This window comes from Equus quagga, chromosome 14 (assembly GCF_021613505.1).
Source record: "Equus quagga isolate Etosha38 chromosome 14, UCLA_HA_Equagga_1.0, whole genome shotgun sequence".
Classification (NCBI taxonomy): domain Eukaryota; kingdom Metazoa; phylum Chordata; class Mammalia; order Perissodactyla; family Equidae; genus Equus; species Equus quagga.
The window spans coordinates 238,371-263,825 of record NC_060280.1 but is presented as its reverse complement, the minus strand read 5'-3'; the positions used below and the strand labels follow the sequence as shown (position 1 = coordinate 263,825).

The 25,455-nt window shown below is 34.1% G+C and overlaps 1 protein-coding gene across 1 annotated transcript in view; it reads right to left on the bottom strand.

Moving 5' to 3' along the window:
• The window catches only part of CCDC73 (coiled-coil domain containing 73), a 153,861-nt gene that overhangs the window by 36,419 nt on the left and 91,987 nt on the right, over positions 1 to 25,455 (bottom strand). The window contains exons 7-12 of the mRNA XM_046685213.1: positions 25,351 to 25,389; positions 19,621 to 19,756; positions 19,299 to 19,378; positions 3,121 to 3,249; positions 2,560 to 2,619; positions 1,053 to 1,157 (exon numbers count right to left, since the gene is read on the bottom strand). Of these exons, the coding sequence (XP_046541169.1) occupies positions 1,053 to 1,157; positions 2,560 to 2,619; positions 3,121 to 3,249; positions 19,299 to 19,378; positions 19,621 to 19,756; positions 25,351 to 25,389 (549 nt within the window). The remainder of the gene's footprint in view (positions 1 to 1,052; positions 1,158 to 2,559; positions 2,620 to 3,120; positions 3,250 to 19,298; positions 19,379 to 19,620; positions 19,757 to 25,350; positions 25,390 to 25,455) is intronic.

Below are 25,455 nucleotides of genomic sequence, written 5' to 3'. Positions count from 1 at the left end.
AAAAAATATTTACAAGCCACTTATCCGACAAAGGGTTAATCTCCATAATATACAAAGAACTCACACTGATTAGCAACAAAAAAACAAACAACCCGATCAAAAAATGGGCAGAGGACATGAACAGACATTTCTCAAAAGAAGATATGAATATGGCCAAGAGACACATGAAAAGATGTTCATCATCGCTAATCATCAGGGAAATGCAAATCAAAACTACACTAAGATATCACCTTACACCCGTTAGATTGGCAAAAACATCCAAAACCAAGAGTGACAAATGTTGGAGAGGTTGTGGAGAAAAAGGAACCCTCATACACTGTTGGTGGGAATGCAAACTGGTACAGCCACTATGGAAAACAGTATGGAGACTTCCCAAAAAGTTAAAAATAGAAATACCCTATGACCCAGCCATCCCATTACTGGGTATCTATCCTAAGAACCTGATATCAGAAATCTCAAGAGTCCGTTGCACCCCTATGTTCATCGCAGCATTATTTACAATAGCCAAGACGTGGAACCAGCCTACATGCCCAGAAACTGACGATTGACTAAAGAAGATGTGGTATATATACACAATGGAATACTACTCAGCCATAAAAAAAGACAAAATTGGCCCATTCACAACAACGTGGATGGACCTCGAGGGTATTATGTTAAGCGAAATAAGCCAGTCAGAGAAAGACGAACTCTATATGACTCCACTCATAGGTGGAAATTAGTAGATTGATAAGGAGATCTGATCGGTGGTTACCAGGGAAAAGGGGGGGTGGGGGGAGGGCACAGAGGGGGAAGTGGTGTACCCACAACATGACTAACAAAAATGTACAACTGAAATCTCACAAGGTTGTAATCTATCATAACATTAATAAAAAAAAAAAAAATTGCTCATTACTTTGGACATTTATACCAAGTTGATGAAGGAAGCCATTATTTTACCCCTAAAATCCAAAATGACCTCAGATAAAGTTGGACAGATGCATGCAGCTAAACAGGTGAAGCTCATTAGATGAAAATATTTAAAACATATATATATATATATATATATATATAACCTGAGTATTTTCCTTTAGCACCTTCAATTCTGCTTCCATTTCAGTATTAGCTTGAGTCTGTTGCTGAAGTAATTGTTGCATATTTTGGTAAGAAACGATGATATCCTTTAAAAAAATATAAATATATATATTGATTGAAAAAGTTTTAAGATAGTAGGTATGTTTCTAAACTCATTCTTAAAATACATTTTCTAGTTTCTTAACTTCTTATCTTTATAGTTTAATTTCAATGCTATAACAAACAATATACTGAAATAAATTAATGACACATTTTACTAATTTAATATCTAGAATAATTTATATTACATGATTTCTTACACAGTACTATTTTCAAGAGTTCCTCAAATAACAAACTTTTTTGAAATGGACCATAAGTTCTGAGACACTACTGAAAAAGGTGAAGAATTCAAAACTAAAACGTTTGTTGGCTTGCTCTCCAAATAGTAAATATATCACTACTAAAACGTCATATTGCTAATGGGCTAGGATGTTATGGCATGCATTCAGAATCAAATGGAGGAAAAAACAGAGGAGGAAAAAAGAAACAGGAGAAGTTTTCTTTCTCACACTTTTTTTTTTAAAATAGAAGAATTATAAATGTCAAATAGATTTAAATAAGAGTATAATATCCTGTAAATGCATGCTCTAAGCATACAGACATTTCAATAATTATCTGCTAGGGTAACACTGGTCTAAATCATCAAGGAAAAGGCTGATTTATTTTAACTCATTCTATTTATTTAAAATACACACACACACACACACACACACACACACACACACACACACACATATATATTTGGCTGAGGAAGATTCACTGAGCTAACATCCATGCCAATCTTCCTCTATTTTGTATGTGGGTCACTGCCACAGCATGGCTGCCAACAAGTTGTGTAGGTCTGCACCCAGGAACTGAACCCAGGCTGCTGAAGCAGAGCGCACCAAATTTAACCACTAGGCCACGGGGCCAGCCCCTATAAAATATTTTAATGTAACATTTTTTCCAGCTTTTGAGATATAATTGACATATATCATTGTGTAAGCTTAGGTGTGTAACATGATGATTTGATATGTGTATATATTGCCAAATGATCACAACACAATAAGGTTAACATCTCTATCACCTCACATAATTACCAATTTTTTTGTGTGTGGTGAGAACACTTAAGATTTACTCTCTTAGCAACTTTCAAGTATATATAACACAGTATTGTTAACTAAAGTCACCATGTGTACATTAAGTCCCCAGAACTTACTCATCTTATAACTAGAAGTGTGTACCCTTTGACCAACATTTCCCCATTTCTTCTCTCATTTGTTTTTTAATGGGAGTATATGTGAGACCTGGTTAAAAAGGTACACATGTATTCATTCAATATGCACCAACTGAGTACTTACTATGTGCTAGGAACTGACCTAGGCATGATTCCATTTGTTACTTATTTCCCACATTGTATCTGCTTTTTAAAATATTTACTAGCTTCCAAAATATCTTATGATTGCTTGCCTGTTTTTCTTCTTGAATATGGATAATCTCTTCATTAATCTTCTTATTTAATTCCAATTCCTTAAAAAATTTGAATAATTTTAAAGTTATGATACAAAATTTGGCGAGTTCTACATTCAATTCAGAGCTCAACAAATTTGGAAGTGTCATGACCTATTATTACTCCAGAGTGCCAACACTGTTTGCTGTTGAAGTGGTGACTCTAGTGAACTGAATATGTATTAGATACCCAATACAGGCTGGTACAAACTTATAAATGTTAATATTAAAAACTATAGAATTTCTCATCTCCAAAAACTTTTCTGGAGACACCACTGTACCAGAAGATTACCTGATACCATATTAAAGTGGAAATAAAATAGTTATAGCCAAATTTTACTGTCCTAAAGTCATGTTGATAATGGCAAAAATTATCTAATAATTAAAAAAAAGATTCATAATACCTTTTTTTACTATGTATATTAACTTTACGAAGAAGGAACATTTTTGTATTATAATCTGGAGCTTCAAAGTTTTACAAAAATATTAATTTTATACACATGAATATGTTTAATTAAATACCATGTTGAATCTTTCTTGAAGTTCTTGAAATTTCTGTTCTCTAATTGTTAAATTGATGTTTTCTTCTCCCATCTTATGTTGACACGCGATCTTGGACTTTATCAAGTCTGAGGTTACTTTTTTTAGCTCCTTAACATAGGAAAAACATCAAACAGAAAATTCAGCATACATATTTCATCAAAGCAATGTATTTTTCTGACATTTTTAAAGTCCATTTTTAAACCTATGATTATAATTTACTACATTTCATATATCAAGATAATACTACTGGTCCATCAAGGTCTATTTCCCCTAGTTCCCTTGCAAGATAAATAGCCAAGGTGGGAATGCTATTTGTGGCTATGGAATAGCAAAGACAATGATATAAGGATAAAATGCATGATCTTTGCTCTTAAAAAGAGTGCACTAACTAAATGAACTAAACAACCAGAAGTAGGGAGTTTTCATTCGTTACTTATTCAACAAAAATCTTCCCAGATGAAATGATAATAAAAAGATTATCAATTCCCAAGTTCATCAGCATCTAATAAGAAAAATTTAGGGGCTGGTCCCGTGGCGCAGCAGTTAAGTACACACGTTCCGCTTCTCGGCAGCCCGGGGTTCGCCAGTTTGGATCCCGGGTGCAGACATGGCACTGCTTGGCACGCCATGCTGTGGTAGGCATCCCACATATAAAGGAGAGGAAGATGGGCACGGATGTTAGCTCAGGGCCAGGCTTCCTCAGCAGAAAAGAGGAGGACTGTCAGTAGTTAGCTCAGGGCTAATCTTCCTCAAAAAAAAAAAGAAAAAGAAAAAGAAATTTATGTATGAAATAATTACATTATGTATGAGTGCTATATTACAGTAATGTATAGCAGCATAAAGAAGGAAACTGGCTGAGGGTATCAAAAAGGCATTACATGGAAAAATGGTATCTGAACTGAGTCTTTACAGATAAATTTGCAAAGAGGACCAAAAAGAGTAGACATTCCAAGCAAAAAGATTCTATGTGCACAAAGGGACAGAAACATGAAAGAGCATGGTATTTTTCAGGGAAACAGAACTAACACGATATGGCTGGAGCTAATATGCTATGGATAAGGGGGAGGAGTAGAATATTGGTAGTTTTAGCTAGAAATCTGGCAGGATTCAAATACTGAAAGAGATCTGTAGGCCAAACTAAAGAGTTTTAATTTTATCCTATAGGTGATGAGGAATTAACCATCGAAGGATTTTGAGTAGGAGAATGACATAATATATTTTCTACGATGGACAATATTCTGATACTGACTCTTAAGAAAGCCGAAAAGCACAAATTATTAGGCCTGAGCCTATTGTAACTATTCTCAAAAAAAAGTCCTTCATTCATATTTTTTAAAATTGTAAAAGGTTACACCTGATGAATTCCCCCAAGTGAAGTTTCAATGTACCAGTGATGGTTCACTTTCACAGGCAGCAAGATAGTTTCCTTCGAAAGGAGAGTTGTATGAATTTTTGGGGGGTGGAGGGGAGGAGGAGAAGGGATGCAGAGAATGAAAAATCAATCCAAGGTGTGCTCTGCTGATCCTGAAGTTAAAATAAGTCATTAAAGGAGATGACTTACAGGTAGTTGAAAATAGGGAACCAGAGATAAAGAGAAATGTGAGGCTGGAAATAAAGATATGAAATGAAGTGAATGAATGAATGAATGTAGGAGTATAAGCCAACTGAAAGAAAGAATATGGGGGCCAGCCCCATGGCCAGGTGGTTAAGTTCTTGCACTCCACTTTGGTGGCCCAGGGTTTCACCGGTTCAGATCCTGGGTGCAGACATGGCACTGCTCATCAGGCCATGCTGAGGTGGCGTCCCACATAGCACAACCAGAGGTACTCACAACTAGAATATACAACTATGTACTGGGGGGCTTTGGGAAGAAGAAGAAGAAAAGAAGACTGGCCACAGATGTTAGCTCAGGTGCCAATCTTTGGAAAAAAAAAAAAAAAGAATATAAAAAAAGAAAAACTGAGACCTCAGGACAGAGCTTTGGAGGAATGGAAGAAAAAGGAAGACAATCAGGGAGCCAGAGGAATTTATTTGTACCAAAAGACCTTTAGAAACTGAACTATCACATAGAACTAGAGATGTGCAGACTCAATGCATATAAGAAGCTGGCAGTGCAAGAGTATGAATAGTTATTCCCTTTTAATAAATATATGCTTTCTAATGGGGATGAAGGAGAGAAGAAACTTATGTGGATAAATTGCTTATGCTGCTACTATATTAGTAGAATGGTTAAGATCACAGGTTCTGGAGCCAAATTTGTCTAGATTCCAATCCTAGCTCTATTTTTCTTGTTGTGTAACTTTAGGTTACTTACTTAACTTGATTCTGCCTCAAGTTCCTCGTCTGTAAAATGGGGATATAATTTTTAAAAAATGAACACAGTGCCTGGAATGTAGTATTCCACCCAGTAAGTACTGTGGATCATCTATTATATGCTAGGCACTGTTATCTATTATTGCTACTATGGTGAATCCAAAGGAATTCTATGATTATTTTCTCTACTTTTAAAATAAAGTAGTCTGAATGCTTAATAGTGCTGTGAATAATTGTTCTTTTCTTTATTTAAAGAATTAAGACTCTTCTTTCATAGCTGACAACAGTAAGGGTTCTCCTATAGGAAAGGCACCATGATTCATACTCATCCCAAAGCACATTAATACATTCAGGGATCTAAGAGGAACTAAAGATGAGAATGAACATAAGAAGAAAAGAGTGATGACCATGATATGAAAAAAGAATGTGACTTATCTTTACCTAAAATAAGATTTGATGAATTCATAAGTTGATTTATTCAAGATAAAGTAGACGGCAATAAAAATATTTGATGAGAGAAGTCAATATCAGCCAAACAGACTATTGTTAATGACACAATAGTTGACAGCGAATTTGCAAGATTGCATAGAAAGTGATAGCCATTAAGTATAGTGCTGAGGGTTTAATCGCTCACTGAACCAACTGGCTTCAAGGTGACAACTGCAGCCCTGTAGACCACCATGTTACAGACAGATGCTCCTGGTTTAAATGTGAACAGAACAGTGCAATTTCCTTACTGATAATGGAAAAATAAAGCTTAGTAGACGGTGAGTCACTGGCATTTAAAAGAAGAGCATATTTTTTGGCTAGAAAATAATCTTGACTATTATAATCAACAGCCCTAAGCCTGTGAGCCTAAAATAGGTTAATTCTGCATTATAAGTGCAGATCAAAGAATCCACTAGAAAACAATTACAAAAATAAGACAGTATAATAAGACATTACTCTAGTTCATAAGCCAGATGGTCTCTGATTTAACAAATTTATTGAACAAAAGAATTTATTGATCATATTATTTCTACCTTGGATAAATATTTGAAAACATGGGATTATAGTTAAATTGACCATGGATACTGAAGGATATAAAAATAAATCTAGTCATTTCAGCAATTAATTTAACATCTTAAAAACTTAAGAGATTAATTCAAAGGAAAAATGTCTGTTAGAGGATCTCAAAAGTTTTATCTCAACTCAGATTTATAGCATGTTTGACTGGTATTTATATTGTTACTCAGTATTTAGTCAAACGTCATCTGAGTAATAAAAATAAATCTTTTATGCTCAACTGATTCTATTTTTTTAAAAAGAGACCAATGATATTGGGTTTAAAATAATGTACATCTTTCTTTACACACTGGTGTTCCTAAAAAACTTGCCTTCAAGCTGTGTTTTTTGTAGACTAAAATAGTTTTTAAAAGAAAACTTGCAACAAGTTTTTTAATTTTTAATTTTTTTATATTGAATTTTCCTAAAGCAAGAGACAGCAGTATGAAATAAATAAACATTCAAACAACTTAGAAAGTAAATTATTAGATGGCTTGTTTCATATTAGTGATCTGCTCTAGGTTTACTCGTAAGACACAATGTCCTATTGATAAAAGTACAGTTAAAGTGAGGTATAAGGCTAAAATTTATATTCACATAAAGTGGCTTACAATTCTAATTTAAAAAGGAGGATTGGTTTTTAAAATTTTGTCTTCAGTCAAGATTACAAAGTGCAAAGACTTCTATGTCTTTCCATATTTTTCAACAACTGAAAACATGGAGCTGTTGTAATCAGCTAAATTTTATAGGAGACACTCCAAAATGCATCGATTCCTATTACAATAATTGTTATGAAACAACAGGGAAGTGGGAAGAGGGACTAGGGGTGAAAACCCAGTATATGGCTGACAAAAGTAAAAACTAATCATTTCTTATGTCTTTCTTTTCTTCTTATAAATTACTTACTTAATCTTAAGAGCATAATAAATTAAAATCAGAGACCTCCATGAAGTGATTTTCCACTGAAAATATGCTTTTGATTTAACAGCCCTTATAGCTTTTAAATATCCTGAACTTTTAGTACATTGTCTGTTTTCTAACCATTTTATTCAAAGTTGTTAGTGCAGCAAATAAACAGCACATGCTTTGATCTCATTAAATTACAACTTATAGTTCCTAGAGTCATAAATATTGTGCCCTTTTCTCCTTTACCCCTCCTTTTCTGGTATGGGGTAGTCTGTTAAATATCACTATCTCCTTGAGTGCTCTGACGTTTACTCAGACAAACAGCAGAGGTTATGAATGTTGTTCACAGATAGCATCGGGAATTCTTCATGATTGCCATAATGGTGAACCCAGCATTCAAAACTGTAATACCTGGTTTAATCTAACAACTAAGTTTGGTCTGTTTAACTTTGCTCCACAAAAAAAAGAATTTTATCTTATCACAAACCAATAACTTAACTGTTCTGGACAAAATCATAAAACAGTACAAAAGAAAAATAAAAATTATCTTGGCAAAATTAGTAATTAAAAGTTTTAGATGAATTATATAACCAATGTTACTAAATGATTAGCTTCTGAAAAAGAAAATCAAAAGAGAAAAAACTTTTTTAAAGTTAAAAATCAAGACTACATAAAAACATGCAAAATTCCAAATTATTGTACCGAGAACGTCTGAAATATTAAAAATTGGCTGTTAAAATATATTTTTAAGTTCCTATCCTTTCAACTACTCGGCCCTAGAACTCTCAAAGGTAACAAAATTCTCTCACTTTATCCTTCCATACAATATCTCTTCCAAGAACTACCTGGCAGCACAATCACTGACTGTAATGCTTTCTACAGTGACAGAGACCACCACTGCATGACATATCAGCACATTTAGGTAGCCCTGACCTAGGCTGAAAGACCTGGGAAAAAGGGGCAAGAGTGCTCATGAGCAACACTATTCCATTCATGCATAAAAAGAGACATTCTTCCCTCTTTCACATAAATCCACCCAGGGTATCTCTCCATGCAGTTACATGAGCCTCGTCTCCATCTACAGGTCAGTTTTAAACTATACACTAGAAATACAATAGTCTATTATGTTACAATAAAACATTTGTCATGGCTGGCCCGGTGGCGCAGCGGTTAAGTTCGCATGTTCTGCTTTGGCGGCCCGGGGTTTGCCAGTTTGGATCCCGGGTGCAGACATGGCACTGCTTGGCATGCCATGCTGTGGTAGGCATCCCACATATAAAGGAGAGGAAGATGGGCACGGATGTTAGCTCAGGGCCAGTCTTCCTCAGCAAAAAGAGGAGGATTGGCAGCAGATGTTAGCTCAGAGATAATCCTCCTCGAAAAAAAGAAAGAAAGAAACATGTCTTTATTTAATGGAAAAAATACATAATTTAGTACAGAAATGTATGAGGTATAATCTTTTCATAATAATGCAAAAACCAATTGAAATAGCCTAAGAATATTTTAATACAAAACATCAAATTAATATGATTAATCACTTAAGTCATTGATAAAAATATTAAAAGAATAAATGAACCAAAGAGACATCACTGAAAACATGCTTATTCACAACTACTCAGAATTTATTTATACTTGCATTTGAAGTTTATATTGGCAAAAATGAATGGTCCTTTTAAATAGTCTCTGATTTGGGACTACAGACAAATTTTTGCAAATTATTCCTTTTTGTCTTTATATTAAAAACAGTCATCTTTAATATTCTAGGATGTGACTGAAAAGAAATGTTCTCTACATATAAATTGTCCTCTTAGGTAGTTTGCTAGAAAGACATAAGACTTTAAAGGATAGGAATACATGCTAATTACCACTCATTCTAATGTTCTGCACATCTATGCTCATACTTTTCTGATCCCTTGGATATAAAAATAAGAGTCCAGGGAATATAAAACCAATTTATTGGCAGTTATAAGACCAAAGACCTAGATATAATAGTGTTAGAAATATTAATGGTCTTTGAACTTTGGCTTAACATTTAGAAACCACTGCAATTTTTATGCCAAGTGGTCTTGCTTTCCTTGAATGATGCTAAAAGAGAAAGTAGCAAAACTTCCTGATTTCTTAAATCATGCATTAAAATATACGTCATTCACCTGGCAGCACAAAATACTCCTCTTCAAAATGTAAGCCTCTGTCTCTAGATCCTTAATAAATTTCTAATTTCAGTAAAATTACTGCTAAATATAAAAACAGAGGGACTTCTGGTTTCTGCTTCAGCATGTAAGGAGCTTAGAAGTCGCCACTTCATCTGAATAACAAGTAAAAAGCCAAACAAACTGAAAATCAGCAACTCTTCTTAGATCTGTCAGAGAAATGAGGTCACCAGGCAAACTGCTGCCTCAACAACTGGAGAGATGGGCAGGTAAATACAGAGAATCATGAATTACCAGAGCAGAAACCCCCAGGAACCACTGCCAGGGCAAGAAAACCTGAACTGTAACTGATGAAATGCCAGAGGCTCAGTATGGACAACTCTGAGAATTAAAAACTCAGGGGAGACAGTCATAGGGGGGACCCCCACACTTGTGTGAATTTCATCTCCAGGTCCTCTCACAGCAAATGTCAGAGAAAAATTCCCTCCTGTTGCCAGCAGGAAGAAGAGAGGAATCATTTTGAAATAGCCAGAGCATTCTGTTCTTAAGAAGGCCTCCTCTCAGAAGAAACTATTTGACCTGAGCCTAAACTACCTAGGGGAAGGCAAATACCCAACTCCAGCCCCTCCAACCATCTTGTACCACCTAGGGTGGAGGGAATGCAAAGCACTGGTGAAGTTCACAGTCCAGCAGCACAGGCTCACCAAAAGACTGAGAGTGAATCATAGGACACCCCACATACACCTCACCACTGCATTACTAAAGGCCTATTTACTGCAGTTCCTTTCACCCAGCACATCATGACCACCTTTCAACAAAAAAATTACCAGGCATACTAAAAGGAAAAAACAGTTTGAAGAGACTGAACAAGCATCAGAACCAAAGTCAGATACAGCAGGAATATTATCAGTACAAGAATTTTTTAAAACTATGATTAATATGCTAAAGGCTATAATGAAAAAATTAGACAGAACATGTGCAAACAGATGGATAATGTAAGTAGAGAGAGGGAAATTCTAAGAAAGAGTCAAAAAGAAATGCTACAGATCACAAACACTGCAACAGAAATGAAGAATTCCTTCGATGGGCTCAAAAATACCTGGACAAGCCTGGGGAAATAATCTCTGAGCTTGAGGATATGACAACAGAAATTCCTAAACTAAAACCAAAAAAATAAGATTGAAAAAAGTGGAACAGAATATCTGTCAACTGTGGGACAGCTATACAAAGTGTACACATGCATAATGGGAATACCAGAAGGAGAAGAAAGAGAGAAAGGAAAAGAAGCAATAATTTAAGCAGTAATGACTGAGAATCTCTCCAAATTAATATCAGACACCAAACCACAGATCCAGGAAGCTCAGAGAACACCAGGAAGGATAAAGTAACCCCAAAAATTATACCTAGGCATGTCATATTCAAACTTCAGAAAATTAAAGATAAAGAAAAAATTTTCAAAGGAGCCAGAAGAAAACAAAACACCTCACCTATAGAGGAACAAAGTTAAGAATTACATCTGACTTCTCCTCAAAACCATACAGGCAAGAAGAGAAATATTTGAAGTGTTCAGAGGAAAAAAATACCAACATAGAATTCTGTACCCTCTGAAATTATCCTTCAAAAGTGAAGGAGAAATAAAGACTTATTTCAGACAAACAAAAATTGAGAGATTCTGTTGCCAGTAGACCTGTCTTGCAAGAAATGTTAAAAGAAGTTCTTGAAAGAGAAGGAAAATGATACAGGTCAGAAACTCTGATGTACCTAAAGAAAGGAAGACCACTGGAGAAGGAGTAAGTGAAGGTAGAAGAAAATTTTCATTTTTCTTATTCTTAATTGATCAGATAACCATTTGTTCAAAATAATAAGGGCAACAATGCATTTGATTATGTATTCTTATGTGTATATATATGTTCACATGTGTTTATATACTAGTGAAATGAATGACAGCAGTGATACAAGGGATGGTAGGGAGGAATTAGGACTATTTTGTGTTCTAAGGTACTTGCATTACTCATGAAGTGGTACAGTGTTATTTGAAAGTGGACTTGATTTATTGTAAATATACAGCAAACTCTAGGGCAAGCACCAAAAAAAAGTTAAAAAAGAAGTATGACTGATATGCTAACAAAGGAGAGAACATGGAATCATATAAAATGTTCAAGTAAAACCACAAGAGGCAGAAAAAGAGTGGAAAACAAAAACAGGAACAAAAGACAACAAATAGAAAACAGGAATGAATATGGTAGATATTAATCCGACTATATCAATAATCACCTCAAATACCAATTAAAAGACAGAGGTTATCAGAATGGATCCAAAAACAAGACCCAACTACATGTGACTACAAGAAACCCACTGTAAATATAAAAGCACATATAGACTGAAAGTAAAGGGATGGAGAAAGATAGACCATGCTGACACTAATCAAAAGAAAGCACAAATAGCTATATTAATTTCAGCCACAGTAGATTTCAGAGCAAGGAAAGCTATCAGGGACATAGAGAAGCATTATGTAAAGATAAAGGATGAATACTCCAAGAAGACATAACAATGTTGTCATGTGTATACGCCTAACAACAGAGCATCAAATACATGAAGCAAAAACTAACAGAGGCTGGCCCCATGACAAGTGGTTAAGTTTGCCTGCTCTGTTTTGGTGACCCGGGGTTTGGCGGTTCGGATCCTGGGCATGGATCTATGCACTGCTCATCAGGCCATGCTGTGGTGACACCCCACATAGAAGAACTAGAATCACCTACAACTAGGATATACAACTATGTACTGGGGGTTTGGGGAGGAAAAAAAAAAAAGAGGAAGATTGGAAACAGATATTAGCTCAGGGCCAATCTTCCTCACCAAAAACAAATCTAACAGTACTGAAAGAAAAAGTAGAGAATCCACTGTTATATTTGGAGACTTTAACATCCCTCTTTCAAAAATAGACAGATCCAGCAGGCAGAAAATCAGAAAGGACATAGTTGAATTTAACAGCACCATCAACCAAGTGGATATAATTGACATGTACAGACTACTTCATCCAAAAACAGCAAATTAAAACTTCTTCTCAGGCTCACAATAGAACATTCACCAAGACAAACCACATTCTGGGCCATAAAATACATCGTAACAAATTTAAAAGAATAGAAATCATACAATGTCTACACTCAGACCACAAGAGATTTAAACTAGAAATCAGTAACAGAAAGATAGCTTGAAAATTCAAAATACTTGGAGATTAAACAACACATTTCTAAATAACGTGCAGGTCAAAGAAGAAATCTCAGGAGAAAATTTAAAATATTTTGAGCTAAATGAAAATAAAATATAACACCAAAATTTGTGTAATGCAGTGAAAGCAATGCTTAGAGGAGAATTTATAGCATTGAATGCATGTATTAGAAAAGAAAAAAGATCTAAAATAAACATCTTAGCTCCCACCTTAGAAAACTAGAAAAAGAAAAGCAAATTAAATCCAAGGTAAGCAGAAGAAAAGAAATAATAAAAATTTGAGCAGAAATCAATGAAAATGAAAACAATAAATCAATAGAGAGAATTTAAAAAACCAAAAGCTGGTTCTTTGAAACAATCAATAAAATCAGTAAGCCTAGCCAGTCTAAGAAAAAAAGAGAGGGGATACAAATTACTAATATCAGAAATGAAAGAGGAGACATAACTATGGATCTCATGGACATTAAAAGGACACTAAAGGAATATTATGAACATCTCTATGCCCAATAATTTGATAACCTAGATGAAACGGACCGATTTCTTGAAAGACACAATCTGCCAAAACTCACATAAAAAGAAATAGACAATCTAAATAGTCCTATGTCCATTTAAGAAATTAAATCAATAATTAATAACCTTACAACAGAAAGTACAATGCCCAGATGGGTGCACTGGCGAATTCTACCAAACATTTAAGGATAAAATTATGCCAATTCTCTACAATCTCTTTCAGAAGACAGAAGCAGAAGGAATACTTTGAACTCATTCTATAAGGCCAGTGTTACTCTAATACTAAAACCAGACAAACACAATTAAAGTAAAGAAAACCATACACCACTATCTTTCACGAGGTCAGATGCAAAAATCCTCAACAAAATAATAGCAAATTTAATCCAACAGTGTAAGAAAAAATAACTATACACCATGAGCAAATGGGATTTATCCCAGTTATGCAAGGCTGGTTCAATATTTGAAAATCAATTAATGTAATCCATTACACGAACAGGCAAAAGAAAAAATCACATGATCATATCAGTAAATGCAGAAAAAGCATTTGACAAAATCCAACACTTGTTTATGATAAAAAACTCATAGCAAACTAGGAATAGAGGGGTTTCATCAACTTGATTAAGAACATGTAAAAAAAGCCCTACAGCTAATATCATACTTAATGGTGAGAAACCTGATGCTTTCCCACTAAAATCAGGAACAAGGCAATGACATCCCCTCTCACCACTACTTTTCAACACTGTGCTGGAAGCCCTAGATAATGCAACAAGACAAGAAAAGGAAATAAAAGTTATTTAGATTGGGAAGGAAAAAATAAAACTGTCTTTGTTCAAAGATGACATGATTGACTACGTAGAAATCTGACAATCAACAAAAACTCTTGGAACTAATAAATGATTATAGCAAGGCTGCAAGATACAAGGTGAATATACAAAAGTCAATCACTTTCTGTACTGGAAAAATCCACAGTTCTTCCCTCCTTATAGGGAAAAACCCAGTCCTTCCTCCTGTTTTCTCCTGTCTGTGTCCTCTACTACTCACACAGAACACTTCTCTTCTGTTACTTCTCATCACCAAATGTGTAGGGGTTTTCCCCCCATCAAGCAATTCTCTGTGACACCAGCTGGGTATCATACAATTAAATTCAATTTGGACAGTATCTATCTGGAGACAGCATGAGATCCCATAGGTTAAGGGCTCAGTCTCACAAGACTGCTCCCATCCCACTTCAGATGCCAACTGCAAATCCAGGTTATCACCTGTGCTTCTGACCTATTGGCTATAAATCAGAGGTTCCCATGACCCACTCATCAGGTTTGATTTATTTGCTAGAGTGGCTCACAGAACTCAGGGAAAACTTACTGACATTTATCAGTTCATTAAAGGATATGATAAAGGATACAGATGAACAACCAAATGACAAGATACACGGGGTGAGGTCTGGGAGGATCCTGAGTACAGGAGTCCCCATGGAGTTGGTGTGTGTCATCTTCCCCATATGTGGATGTGTTCACCAATCTGGAAGCTATCAGAACCCCATACTATTGGGGATTTTATGGAGGCCTCCTCACATAGGCATGATTGATTATTAACTCCATTTCCAGTCCCTCTTCCCTCTCTGGAGAAGTGGGGGAATGCAGGCGTGGGGCTGAAAATTTCAAGCTTCTAATCATGGCTTGATTTTTCTCTTGACCAGCCCCCATCCAGGACCCAGCCAGAAGTTCACCCAGAGTCACCTCATTAGAACAAAAGATGCTCCTAGTGCTCTTATCACTTAGAAAATTACAAGGGTTTTAGGAGCTCTGTGCCAGGAACTGAGGGCAGAGACAAATATACATATATATTTTCTATTATTTCAGACTTTCTTATATACTAGCAATGAACAAGTGGAATTTGAAAATAAAAACATATTAACTTTTTACATTAGCATCCCAAAAACAAAATACTTGGGTATAAACCTAACAAAATATGTATAAGATCTATATGAGAAAAAACTATAAAATTCTGATGAAGGATACCAAATAGAACTAAATAAACGTAGAGATAGTCCATATTCATGGATAGAGAGACCCAATATTTTCAAGAGGCAGTTCTTCCCAACTTCATCTCTAGATTCAATGCAATTCCAATCAAAATCCCAGCAAGGTATTTTGTAGATAGCAGCAAACTTATTCTAAAGTTTTTATGGAGAGGCAAAAGATCCATAATAGCCAATTCAATATCGAAGGGGAAGAATAAAGTCAGAAGACTGACACTACCTAACTTCATACTATAAAGCTACAGTAATCAAGACAGGTGGTATTGGTGAAAAAATAAACAATTAGATCAATGGAACAGAAATGAGAGCCCAGAAATAAACCCACATAAATACAGTCAACTGATATTTGACAAAGGAACAAAGACAATACAATGGAGCAAAGACAATACAATTCAACAAATGGTGATGGAACAAGTGGACATTCACATGCAAAAAAATGAATCTAGACTAAGATCTTATACCCTTCACAAAAATTAACTCAAATGGGTCATAGACCTAAATGTAAAACTATAAAACTCCTAGAAGACAACATAGGAGAAAATCTAGATGACCTTGTGCATAGCAATGGTTTTTTAGATACAATGCCAAAGGTGATGCACAAAAGAAATAACTGATAAGCTGGACTTCATTAAAATTAAAAACTTCTGCTCTGCAGAAGACATTGTCAGGAACAAGAAGACAAGCCACAGACTAGAGAATATATTTACAAAAGACACATCTGATAAAGGACTGTTACTCAAATTATACACAGAACTCTTCAACTCAACAATATGAAAATGAACAACTCAATTAAAAAATAAGATCTGAACAGACACCTTACCAAAGAAGACATACAGATGGCAAGTAAGCATTTGAAAAGGTACTCAACACCATGTCATTAGGAAATTGCAAACAAAACAACAAAGAGATACTACTACGCACTTACTGGAATTGTTGCAAAATTCAAAACACTGACATCACCAAATGCTGGTGAGGATGTGGAGCAAAAGGAACTCTCATTCATTGCTAATATGAATGCAAAATAGTATAGCCACTTTGGAAGACAGTTTAACGGTTTCTACAAAATGAAACATACTCTTACCACACAGAGCAATCACACTCCTTGGTATTTATCCAAAGGAGCTAAGAACTTATGTCCACACAAAAACCTACAGATAGGTATTTATAGCAACTTTACTCATAAGTGTTAGAACTTACAAGCAACTAAGATGTCTTTCAGTAGGTGAATGGATAAACTGTTGTACATCCAGACAATGGAATATTATTCAGTACTAAAAAGAAGTTATCAGCGATGAAAAGACATAGAAGAAAATTAAATGAATATTAAGTGAAAGAAGCCAGTCTGAAAAGGCTACCAACTGTGTGATTCCAACTGTATTTCATTCTGGAAAATGCAAAACTATGAAAACATTAAAAGATTAGTGGTTGCCAAGGGTTGGGAGGAGAGAGGGATGAAAAGGCAAAGCACAGAGGATTTTCAGGGCAGTGAAACTATTCTGTACGGTACTATAATGATGGATACATGTCACTGTACACTTGTCCAAATACAGAGAATGTACAACATCAAGAGTGAACCCCAACGCAAAGTAAGGACTTTGGATGATGATGATGTGTCAGTGCAGGTTCATCAGCTTTAACAAATACAGCACTCTGGTGCAGGATGTTGACAGTGGGGGAGAGTGTGCATGTGAGGACAGGGGGTACATGGGAACTCTCTATAATTTCTATTCAATTTAGCTGTGAAGCTAAAACTGTTCTAAAAAGTAGAGTTTGTTAATTTAAGTAAGTAAAATAAATAAAAATAGTGAAATTCGATGTATACATAAAACTATAAATGCTTGGATGTTTTTTTCTCCCTTTAAAAGGAGAATCCTTTAGAATCAACACGAAAACACTGACCCAAAATTTAAATTTTCCTCAAAATTAATGATGTATCTGAACAACATCATTTATATTCATTTATCTTTTGAGTCCAAGATACGTATTTGACAAATGGCTACTTGAGGTCTGGATGTAATCTTTGACCGCCAAAAAGAAATTTCTCTACTAAATCAACTAGCCTATACAGAAACAGAATTCACAACCTTGGCCTCACCAATGTTATACTCTAACCAAGTATATAGGCAGAATCCCAACAGGAAACAGACAGTATACATAAATTAGGATGATTTAAAGATGGTTTATTTGCAAAGGTGTGGACACAATATAAAGGAACCATAAAAAATGATGCCAGTTCTAGAGGATAGCAGTAATGGAACTGTCACCACCCCTAATCCCAAAAGGATAAGAGAGGTTACTGGAACCCAAAAAGAGAGTGTCCTGTAGAGTAGGCCAATTTAAGAGAAGTAATGATGTGTTGCGGGACAAGGCCACCCTGAAGTGACCGCACAGGAGGGAACGGGGTGGGGGGGGATAAATATATTGATTCACTCTCTTTCCTTCTTTCTAGCTTCTGCTCAGGCTCTCCACTGGCCCAACTCAACAGGAAGCCAGATATGAGAGCACTGATGCATTCTACATAGGTAAGCCTTTCAAAGAGAGAAGGATGGATAACTCTGGATCTGGAGGGACAAATGGAAGGTATTTTGCAAACCAGTAAATTAAATAACTACAAAGTAAGTGTAATTTATTAACAACTATTTAAATGGCACTCAGTAAATGTTATTTCAAGGCACTTGCAGAGTGTCAGTAAAGATAGGCACTTAATTCTCTCAGGGATAGGGAGGTGGTCCAAAGTGGTATTATTTCAGAGGGGCTTTGAGGGGAGTAGGGAAGGGAAATAAGATGTCATTCTCTGTACAAAGAATAAGCCTTTGCCTACTTCTTCCTCTCATACCACTCTCCCCTTGTAAGAGTGGGGATATCTGTAGTTGCAAATAATGGAAAACTAAACTGACCCTAACCAAACTGGTTTAACTAATAATGGGGATTTATTTCACATAACTGAAAAGTCTAGAGGTAGGGCAAATGTAGGATAGGTCAATCCAGTGACTCAAAATATCACACCATTTCTTTATATCACGCCAATCTGGCATCCACTTTGTCAGGTTCCTCCTTTTTGGCTTCTCATGGCTGTACGATGACTGCCAGCCACACTGGGGGTTACATTCTTCTTGGTTTATTACCTCTAGTTAAGGTCATTTGTCCACTCCTGAACCAATGACTGTAGCCACAAGAATGAAATATGTTTATGACCTTCTGCCAATTTAGGACTCATCTCTAAAGCTGAAGGCATCAAAACAAAAACCTGGATGAGTTTAGGAAGGAGAAAAGAGGATACTGATGCTGTATGCAACCAACAAATGTCGAGTGCACTCCTTCGCTCAAGATGTTCCAGCCATACCAGACTTTTTCTAGTTCCTTAAATATACTAAACTCTTTCCTGCCTCAAGGATTTTTGCACATGCTATTCCCCTTACTCAAAACACTATTCTCTTTCATCTCCCATCCCTTTACCTCCAATGTAATAGTCACCTTTTACTTTTTCTTCATATCATTTACAACAGTTCTAAATTATTTGATCTGTGTGATTATTTGTTTTCTGCCTAACTCCTCCAGTGGACTTTAAACTTCAAAAAAGCAGGAATATGTTTTATCTTCTTCATACCTGTATCCACATAGTACCTGGCACGTAGAGTCACTCAAATACTGGATGAATGAGTGAATGAATGAATCAATGGTGCTAATGAGATTGACATATAGCAAACACTTACTGGCTATTCATATCACCATAAGAATTCATGCCACTAGTCAAAAGTCAATGAAACAATATTTTGAACGGACTAGAACAAATTCATTCATTACATTTAGTGGAATCATAACTCAAAGTTTAAGAGTCTGTATTTAAAACATTTTTTTATCTTTATACCAAAAGAAAAATCTACCCAACTTTCTCTAGTAATATTTCACAAAACTAATTATTTTAGACTATAATTTTTACATAATACTAAAAATTGTATCCAACATACCTTCTTTAAACTGCATATGTCAGATTCTTGTTTTTTATTTAAAGCTGAAAGTCTTTTGTTTAACTGTATTGCTTCCTGTACTGCAATATGAAAGACACTTAGGAAAACATTATATTCAATGCACACTTTAAAGAAAGTATCACTAACATGGACAAGGAAAATACTCTCAATGTAATGTATATAACTATTACTGAATTTAAATAATATTCATAAACTGCCATTTACTATTACCAGTATCAGGTAAGTTCAATTTACTCATTATAAATAAGTCCATTTACATATTCTCTATTAAATATATAAGTATAAATAAGATAGCACCTACCATTCTGTTCTAACTTTTTGTGATCTTCCTTTACCAATCCAAATTGACCTGTTATTGTGGCATAGTATTTCTCAATTTCATTCAATTGCTTCTGATGATCTTCTTTAGCCAGAAGATGCAACTGGACTTTTTGTTCCTATTTTGAAGAGTTATTTTAAGTGTTATACATATATAACACACACACACATTTACATATACACATATATATTAAACATATATAAAATTTTATTATTTTTTAAATAATTCTTGCTATTAACATAAATATGTCATGAAAAAGTACTGAGTACACCACAGGGAAGAAGTGTTAGTTAGGAGATATTCCTAAATCTACATAAAATTAAGGCATTTTTGTTTCTTGTAACAAAATAGTTTACAATTTCTTTTTCAAAATCAAGTGGTTGTTTTATTTATAGAAAAGTTAATAGTCCACTCCAGGACTAAGCAAAGCGGGGCGAATATTCAAGCAGTACTCTTGATAATTTAGGAAAGAAATTTTTTTCTTTAAATTTGCTGGCATAATCATCGATGTGCACTATCAAAACTCAGGTAATTTTTCTGAGATTAATTTTAATGAATATAGCACCTTCTCATTGCATTACAAAATGGAATGATGAGGACAATATCTATCAGTGACAGGGAGGCAAGTATTGTAGAAAGTCTACTTAAGCTGGAAGACATAGTTGGTAAAAATTGGACCCTATGTATAACACAATATGGGTCTCTGCTGCTTTCAGCTAAAGGAGCTTGTTTACCATACTTAGAAATATGACTTTAAATTTTAGAAAGAAATATTATGTTAGTGAAATCAATAATACTTTTTAAATCTTTTGATCTTGATTTGGCATTAGCAGACTCATTGACTGGTTTCACAACTTTATTCATTTTTGCCACATGCTTCAGCTTCTATGAGCAATGATAACAAAGAACAGTGGGGACCCATCAAGTGGCACTCAGTAATTGTTTTCTGAATGAACTGTCCCAAACAGTTCCAACAGTGGAAATTTGTTAGATTTGCCTGGCCAGCATCTATTTCCCTTACCCAATAGTGGTACTACAATTTCAAGTATTTACTTGAAATATTTCTTCCTCATTACAATCTAGTAGGATTAAAATTCAGGGGTCCTATTCTTCCCTAGTCACGTGAAGAGCAATATTAGCCAAAATAAACCAACTAATTTCTACCTTCTTGGAATTTGAATCTTGAGCAAAAAGACTATAAAACTAAAGAAGTTTAGTGGTGATCCTGTCCAGACTGATATGAGACCTCTGTCCTGGATTCCTACATCCTGCTTCACAAAGTCTGGAATTACCCTGGTCCCTGTTCTTTCAAAACCTATTCTCTCTCTAATGGACTGTAAGTGCCTCCACTAAATTTCCTTTTGCATAAGTTAACCAGAGCCATTTCACACTGATTAAAACTAAAGTACAGGGAGTATAGTACAGTGGTCAAAGGGTAGTCTGCCTATGTTTAAATTCTGCTGTGTGACCTTGGGAAATTATCTACCCCATCTTTAAAATGGAGATTATAATAGTATCTCTCTCATAGGTTGTTGTGAGGATAAAATGAATTAATACATATAAAGCACTAAGAACAGAGCCTCTCACATATAATAAGTACAATATAATGTTTTGTTATTATTATTCCCTAACTGATAAAACTGCCTTCAATAGTTACAAATTTTTATCTGGAATAAGAACAGCCCTCTCTAATATTAATAAGGAATACATATTACAATTTAAGTTGTACCTAACTATATTATCTAGGCAAATCTGATGATAACTTTTTCAAAGATACTTTTTAATGATTTTAAGCAAAGTGAGAGTATCATTGGTAATGATTATGATAGATCAATTGACAGTTTCTCACACACTTCTATGGACTTTTCAAATTCACTACTTAGTCATTGGAGTTAATCAGGTAGCAGTTATAAATGCAAACAAATTGACAAGTGTACTTATTCCTGAAATCTTACGCCCACCTGGGAAGTCACTATTATCAATAACTGAAAAGGAACAATAATGAATCATATTTTATTCCTCTAAAATACCACTTAATTCTCTGGAGAATTACATTCGCTTTCAGCAGATGTGTAGAAACCTAATACAAGTTCACTGAAAATTGGTCTAAAAGTATTTTTTCAATTCAAGGTATTTTTCAATTTTTCAATTCAAATCAATTTTTACGTAGCCTTCATGAGAATATTGTCCACTACATATTAATACTTCCTTAACCTTCCAGTTAAAAAGTGGTGAATAAAATAGGCTGTCAGTGCCAACAAAGGTTTACAATCCTGATAACTAGAAATGCAGCAAAGATCAAAGTGACTTCATAGGCATTTTCATATATAGAGCTCTATACATATTAGAGTAATTTGTAATACTCTATTCCAACATCTTTTGCTTGAGGCCAAAGTTGAATTCAATTAAAATGAAGTTTAAGTTGTTTGCACAACAGAAATCTGATTTTCAAATATGTTACCCTATTCAACGGCCGTGACAGATACTATAAAGACTATCAAATCACATGGGCACCAATAACTTATTAGCTCATACAGGCCCATATGGGACTGTTCATATATGAACCTAGTTGGCTGCCCTGATTTAGTTTTGATAATGAGATGAAGAGGCCAGTTGTCAAGTTTGCCACTAAATTGCATGACTGTCAGCAAAATGGTTAAATTCTTTAGGAAGCAACAACAAAAAGTAGATTGGTAACACCTGCCTGAGAAACCTAAGAATATTTTAAAGAATAATACAAATAAATTGATGGTGTTATTATTAAAACTGTAATATTACATAGTATACCATAATAAATAAAGATTTTATTGGTATGACTAAGGAATAGCTAAGTACATACTGTTTTTGTTCTTGTTACCTCTGTGAATTGATTCAAGTTATTTTTTCTTTTACACAATTTTACTACTAAATGCGAAGACTCTGTCCACAAGAAAATAATGTCAGGATTCACTGCTTTCCAAATACATGTGTACATCATTTTAAACAAACTTAATCTATGAAAATCAAAGACTAGAGAAAGAAAAGAAAGCACATGCCTAACTATGTATGTGTAGTCTAAAAGTTTACTCAAAATCCTCAAGGCATTTAAAATAGCAATAACTTAAAAATAATGTTTATACACAGCTTTTTAGAACTACATTTACTAATAAAAGGCATAGCTGCTCATTTCCCCCTTATTTCCTTATAGAGATTAATTTGAAAACTTTGGGAGATAAAATTAATTTCCCTTAAAACAAATAGTTCATTACAAGTAAACTTTAGAGGAAAACATAACCCCAAAATAAACTTCATATATTCTTCATTTCTATTTTTGCAACTTACCTTTCAATTTCTTTAACATGAACCCAAAATAAATCGATGGAGTTCATAAAACTCACTTTTTAAAAAAACCTATGGCATCTTTCTTAAGATACTTTTACTTTTTTAGTTGCAAATATAAGGTGTACACTACTTCAAAAAACTAAAGTTACACACACTTTGTGTGTACAGATATACATAATATTTATAATCATGAAGCTTATTTCCAGACAAGTCTTCAGTCTTAAAAACATTCTTACTCTGAAAGAAAATAGGTGGTAATTCCAAATTATATCAAAACCTTCAATACTGAAACTTTAATAAAGAAAAACAAATCTTTCTCACAAGTCTTTTCTTCAGAGGAAAGTGATATACAAAAAAGAAAGAAAATAGAACTAAGAGATGGCTGGGTAAGTTTTTACTTCATTCATTAAGCTCTGTTAGCTACTCAGTTACACAACACAGTCACCTATCCAGTAACCACAGGAACACAAAAGACTTTCATCAATGACCATATCAAAATAATAGCTAATTTGATATGCTATAGTTTATTTTTAACATGTTTTGTTGCATTCGTTTTATTGGTAATGATCAACGTGATCATTATTCAAAGGAAGGTTTGGGTACTTTTAGAAAGAGAGGAATCTTTCAATTCATAGTTGTGTTAATTTATCTGTAGACTTATCACCACCTTTAAATGAAAATCAGCTTATTGAATTCCCAAAAGAGAAACTTACTAGTAATTAAGGGCTTGCCTATAGGAAATCATAAACTTCTTTAAAAGATTTTTAATACCACTTTTTAAAATTATCTTTTAGGACACTTTATCAATTGTTCCCCAAAATCCTGCCTTGACTCGTGACCATCTTAGTTCCTGTCTTGCCCATAGAGTCAAATAATATACTGATTTGAATAAAATAAGATTAACTGAATTACTGAATACCATATGGCACTTTGACTAAAGAAAAGGTCATCTGAATTATATAAGAATAATGTAAAAAGAATAATGTAAGAATGTTTAGAAAAGAGATTATTTTTAACTCTAAAATTATCTAAAATGCATATAATATTCTGCCAAATGGGCAAAAAATATTAAATGTACATATCAATATATAAAATTATTTTAGTTCAAAGTGATTTAATCCTTTGGACTGTCAGAAAAAATTATAACTATAACTCAAATATCATTTTAGTAGGTTCTTAAGAGGCTGTAGTTCACAATAACAAAATGCTCAGAAGTTACCAAAAACGACCATAAGTATACGGCATGTTTCCTTGTTTTTTTTTAAGATTACAAGTATCTGTTTGATGAGATTTTAAAATGGAATAAAACAAAACACACTTTATGTTGCCTTTGATCTTTAACGTGTAGCCTCATCTCCCAGGTCAGCGGGCACATTATTCAATTTCGCTGTATTTTGTGTAAAACCACCGTAGCGTTGAAGATGGCTTTCAATACAAATGTCATGGTACTTAAAGCTAAACTGGGATCTAGTTTTCAGCTTCTTAATTAAAATCATAGTTTAAAATAGTCTGAGAATATTGTCTTTCTTCTTTCCAGTTGAACAGCAACAGAATTTTCACATCTTTTATTCAATCAAGCTTAGCAATCTTTCTATGCCTCTTTTATTTTCTAACATACCAAAACATTTTAAGAAGCAAAAGCCTTAATGTTTTTGTATTTAATGTTATAAGGATTGATCTTTCATTTCTTCTGCTCATATATATAATATATAAACGTTACAGTCTACTCCAAAAAAGGAGGATTGAAATTGCATAAACCTACCTAAGAAACCCTCTGAAGTTTAAGTGGCTATAGGAGAACTTTGCTCAATCAAATATACAGAAAAAAAAAAATTCTTCTGAATCAAACAGGGATAGAAAGAATATGAAAGTAAATAATCCATAAAATGTTATGCAGTAAAAATGCAAACATTAATTTTTAACATACTATAAGAAGAGAAATGTACAGTAAACACTTGTTGAATGATAAAAGATGAGTACCACATGACAAGTGTAGTATTCAAATGCTACTTCATATTATTTCAATTTTTCAAACTATAATACCTATGTTTGCATAAATAACTAGAAAAGATATCAAAATAGAGATTTTTGAGTTTTGCTGTTCTTTTTTTGTTGTTTCATTTTAATATAAGATCTCTACCAATAATTTGGTAACTGTGTGCCTAAATTTATTTTATGATATGTAAATACTATGTAATTGGAAACAAATTTGTGAAATAAACTCATTTAAGCTATATCTGAAATTGTAATTCAAGCCTTTATAGCGGATACTAACATCCAGTTTCAACTTTTTTTTTTTTTTACTATAAATGTCACATTTGTATTGACAAAAATACTATGCATATTATATACTAATCTGGGGGGTGGCTGTATATTTTGTAATTTCCTTACCATTTCACTCACTTTCTTCTGTAAAGAATATTTAGAAACCTTGAAAAAACAAGGGGAAAAATCTCCTTAAAATTCTTGAATTATCTGTTACAAATTCCTCCTGAT